This window comes from Nannospalax galili, unplaced genomic scaffold (genome assembly GCF_000622305.1).
Source record: "Nannospalax galili isolate Female #2095 unplaced genomic scaffold, S.galili_v1.0 scaffold2241, whole genome shotgun sequence".
Taxonomy (NCBI): domain Eukaryota; kingdom Metazoa; phylum Chordata; class Mammalia; order Rodentia; family Spalacidae; genus Nannospalax; species Nannospalax galili.
In genome coordinates, this window is record NW_008344288.1 from 229,724 (window position 1) to 233,927 (window position 4,204).

The 4,204-nt window shown below is 42.8% G+C and overlaps 1 protein-coding gene across 3 annotated transcripts in view; it reads right to left on the reverse strand.

The window, feature by feature from the left end:
- The window catches only part of Kiaa0100 (KIAA0100 ortholog), a 37,469-nt gene that overhangs the window by 27,214 nt on the left and 6,051 nt on the right, over window positions 1-4,204 (reverse strand). For all 3 annotated transcript variants that reach the window (XM_008840596.2, XM_008840597.1, XM_029567142.1), the window contains 4 exons: window positions 2,532-2,650; window positions 2,138-2,301; window positions 1,727-1,985; window positions 130-335 (listed from right to left, as the gene is read on the reverse strand). In XM_008840596.2, coding sequence (XP_008838818.1) covers window positions 130-335; window positions 1,727-1,985; window positions 2,138-2,301; window positions 2,532-2,650 — 748 coding nt within the window. The remainder of the gene's footprint in view (window positions 1-129; window positions 336-1,726; window positions 1,986-2,137; window positions 2,302-2,531; window positions 2,651-4,204) is intronic.

The following is a 4,204-nucleotide window of genomic DNA, read 5'->3' on the forward strand; positions in this document are numbered from 1 at the left end:
AGGCAGAGGGGAGGGAAATGAAAGGAACACCAGGACCATTTTTCTCTTTAACAACATTAGTCCAGAAGACTGAGAAAGGCTTTACGTGGTAGGAAAATCCAGCCTGGCCCCACTGCCCCACAGAATTACCTCTAGAGAGCGGATGCTGCTGTGATAGGTGAGGGAGAGCATGGAGAGGCCTAGCACTGGTGTGGGGATATCAGGAGCCTTGCAACAGGGCTGCATCTTCTCTGTGACTGATTTCACTAGTGCAAGCACAAGCCCTTGAATCCCCACAGTAGAGGTCTCAGCACTGCCCAAGACAGTCAGTGTGTCCAGTCGTACCTCTGAAGCACCTGAAATACAAAAATCAGGACAACCTTAATTCACAGTTCTCAAATGACAACTTGTTCTCCTTCTCCTTTCCTATTCCTTTTACTCTACCTTTATTCCCCATACCTCCCCTAAGTTTATTTTTAACATTTAAGGAAAATTTTCCCTTTGTCTCTTTAACTAGATCTGGCAAAGTCAAAGAAGTTTCCTGACATTTACACATTATCCATATATCATTTACTCCCCAGGACAACATACAAGAAAATAAAAAGTTATGTAGGAGCCAGACATGCCTATAATCCCAGTACTTGGCAGGTTGAGTGGGAGAAGTCCAAATTAGAGGTCAGCCTGAGCTTCATAGAAAGCTCTTAAGAAGGCAAAAACAATAAAAAGGAAACCTGCCGGGCATGGTGTTGCATGCCTTTAATCCCAGCACTTGGAAGGCAGAGGCAGGCAGATCTTTGTGAGTTCGAGGCCAGCCTGGTCTACATAATGAGTTCCAGGACAGCTGGGGCTACAAGGAGACCCTGTCTCAAAAAGACAAAAAAAAAAAAAAAGAAAAAAAGGAAACCCTACATGGGTCTCTTTCTCGTGACCACATCAAAGCTAAGTCTTTTTCTTATATGTCTTTTTTAGTTTTTAAATATTTACTTTTGTTTTATGTATCTGAGTGTTTTGCCTACATGTATGTTAAAGTGCACTACCTGCATGCAGTGCCCATTGAGACCAAAAGAGAGCGTCAGATCCCCTGAAACAGGAGTTGCAGATGATTGTTAGCCATCATATAGGTACTGGGAACTGAGCCCAGGTCTTCTGCAATAGCAGTAAGTGCTCTTAACCACTGAGCCATCTCTCCAGTCCTTGTATGTCTTTAATACTTGCCTTTAATGAGCCCTAAGAAACAGTAAAAAGCCCTATAGTTGCCGGGTATGATGGTGTAGATCTTTAATTCCCATACTCTGAAGGCAGAAGCAGTAAGATATTTGTGAGTTTGAGGCCAGCCTGGTCTACATAGCAAGGTCCAGTGCTACATAGTGAGACACTGCCTCTACAGAAAACGGGGGCTGAAGAGGTAGCTGAGTGGTTAAGAGCATTGGCTGCTCTTCCAGAGGTCCTGGGTTCGATTCCCAGCACCCACATGGTAGCTAACAACCATCTGTAACTCCAGTTCCAGGGGCTCCAACACCGTTCTGGCCTCTGTGGGCACCTGGCATACAGGTGGTGCACATGCCTACATGCAGACGACAAAACATTTGTACAAATAAAATTAAAAAAAAAAACAAGCAAACAGAACAGTCTGACAGTTTTTCTAACAGCTCATGTTTCCAATATATAAAATTACCTGAGAAGAAGCAGACCTAATCAGCATAATTTGCTTGGTTTACATACTACCCATTTCAGCAGACCCACTTACCAACCAGTGCAGAAAGCGTGAACAAGTTCATGTCTTCCACTTTCAAGTCCATCTTCCACAGTAATGTCACAGATTCCCCAAGTGAAGATTTCCTGGAGACAGCTGACTTCTCAGATTGTGGAATCATTAGGGATAAGATTCGAGAGAGACACTGAGCACAGATGTCTGATACTTCTACCTGAAGTCCTCGTATAGTACAATCAAGAAAGAGAGTATCTGACTGGGTGCTGGACAAGCCCAGGGGCTGGTTATAGCTACCCTAGAAAAGAAAGGGAACCCATTCAAAGCATGCAGATACAGAGTTTTATAATACCCTAATGCATGTCCCACTGCCAAAAACATACTCAGTGTTCTGAAGCATGTCAAAATTGGGAGCTCTGTGGGCCCCAAGTCACCACCGCCTCCACCTACCTGCAGTGCGAAGGAGTCCAAGACAAGCGCCTCTCCCCAAACATGCATATTAGGTGGATGAGGTGCCCGCTGGATGTGGGAGTCACTGCCCACACGCCAGCAGAGGTGATCCACAGTTAGGACACCCCGTTGATGGATACTTTGTGGCCTGAGGTGCTGGTAATCTGAAAAAGGTAGGAAGACATATTCTATTAGGACACTGTGGCTATCAAATGGTGTAGCTGCACCAATGGACAATTTCTTTTCTTTTTTTGGTCTTTTGGAGACAGGGTCTCCCTGTAGTCCAGCTGGCCTCATACTCGGAGATCCACCTCCCAATGCTGGGACTAAAGACTTGCGCCATCACTCCTGGCAGTGGACAAATTCTTATTCCCTTTCCATCCCTGAGCCTTACCTAGAGAGATGGAATTGAATCCCAAGGCAAAAGGTGGTGTATCTCCAAGTTGAATGGAAATGTTGACATTGGAGACAGAGGTGCTGAAGATGATGGGTGCCAGTATTTGAGGGAAGGCTCTACACAGGGACAAAAAACATCAGTATTTGATAACTGCCATTTCCTATCAAGGAACAGATTCCTAAAACTCTCAAGATTGTTGACAATTTAGTTTTGTTGAAATCATAGGATTGACAACAACTAGAAATTGAAGCTTGTCAGCTTACTGCTGCCTACAATGGCAATCAACAGGAACGCAAAAAAGACATGAAGTTGAACAACCTTAAACTAACATTTTCATAGCCAAATAAATATCAGCAATATCACATGATCTAACCTGATAGAACCAAAAAGCATCACTTCCAAACCAGACTTTTTCTATACAGCACAGAGCAAACACTATACAAACAAAAATGGGTTCTGCAGGTCTGACACTGCTGCCTTAATAACCTAAGGCAGACAAGACACTGTTTATCATTCCAGTCCACTTCAACCAGTTTACTTTGTCTAAATAAGGCACTATGCTGGGAACTGAGAACATAGAAACAAAAAATGAATGGCACCCTCCTGTCATCAATGAGTCTAAACTACTGGAGAAGAAATATAAAACCGAACTGCTTCTGAAACCTAGATCTAGGGAGATGAAATAATCAAATACTCATTTAATACAAGATGCCTCTTTGGATAAAAAAAGAATCCACATACACCAGGCGTGGTGGGGCTACAGAGAGACCCTGTCTCAAAAAGACAAAAAAAAAAAAAAGAATCCACATGATTAGGAATAACTCTGACTTCAGTAAATGTTGTCTTACTTCACTATATTGACTGCAATCCTTACAATGACAAACAAGCAGAAGACAGATGCCATAGAGTGGGCCAGACTAAAGAAGCACTAGTTTCAGCTGGGTGTGATGGCACATGCCTTTAATCCCAGCATTCTGGAGGCAGAGTTCAAGGCCAGACTGGTCTACATAGTGAGTTCCAGGACAGCTGGGGCTACAGGGAGACCCTGTCTCAAAAAAGACGAAAAAAAAAAGAAGTACTAGTTTTTAAATTAATGAGTCAAGGAAGAATCAAAGAATCCATGCTAAAAATTAACCAACAAAGCCAGGCATGGTGGCGCACGCCTTTAATCCCAGCACTCAGTGAGGCAGAGGCAGGCAGGTATCTGTAAGTTCAAGGCCAGCCTGGTCTACATAGTGAGTTCCAGGACAGCTAGGGCTGTCTTAAAAAGACCAAAAAAAAAAAAAAGAACAAACAGAAGTTGAAACTAGAACAAGACATGACCACAGTAGATGAAGGTGATAAAGGAAGTATGCCTACAGACATAGCCACATTACTAAAAACATCAATGGGCCTGTGAGAGGAGAACTTGGGAGTTCCTGACTCATGAGGAAGTATCAACTTGGTGTACTCAAAGACAGTCACATTTTGATGATCATGGGGGTTTATGAGCATTTGTAACTTTTTATAATGTCCATGTTGCATTTCTCATAGTAAGGACAACTTTTTTGCCACTAACTGGATTCTCCAGATGCTCACATCCTGAAGATGTTGAATAAACATTTTACAAGCAGTTTTCTGAATGGAGATTAGTTTGTGATTGTAACAAATATGCTAATGCTTTAGAAATG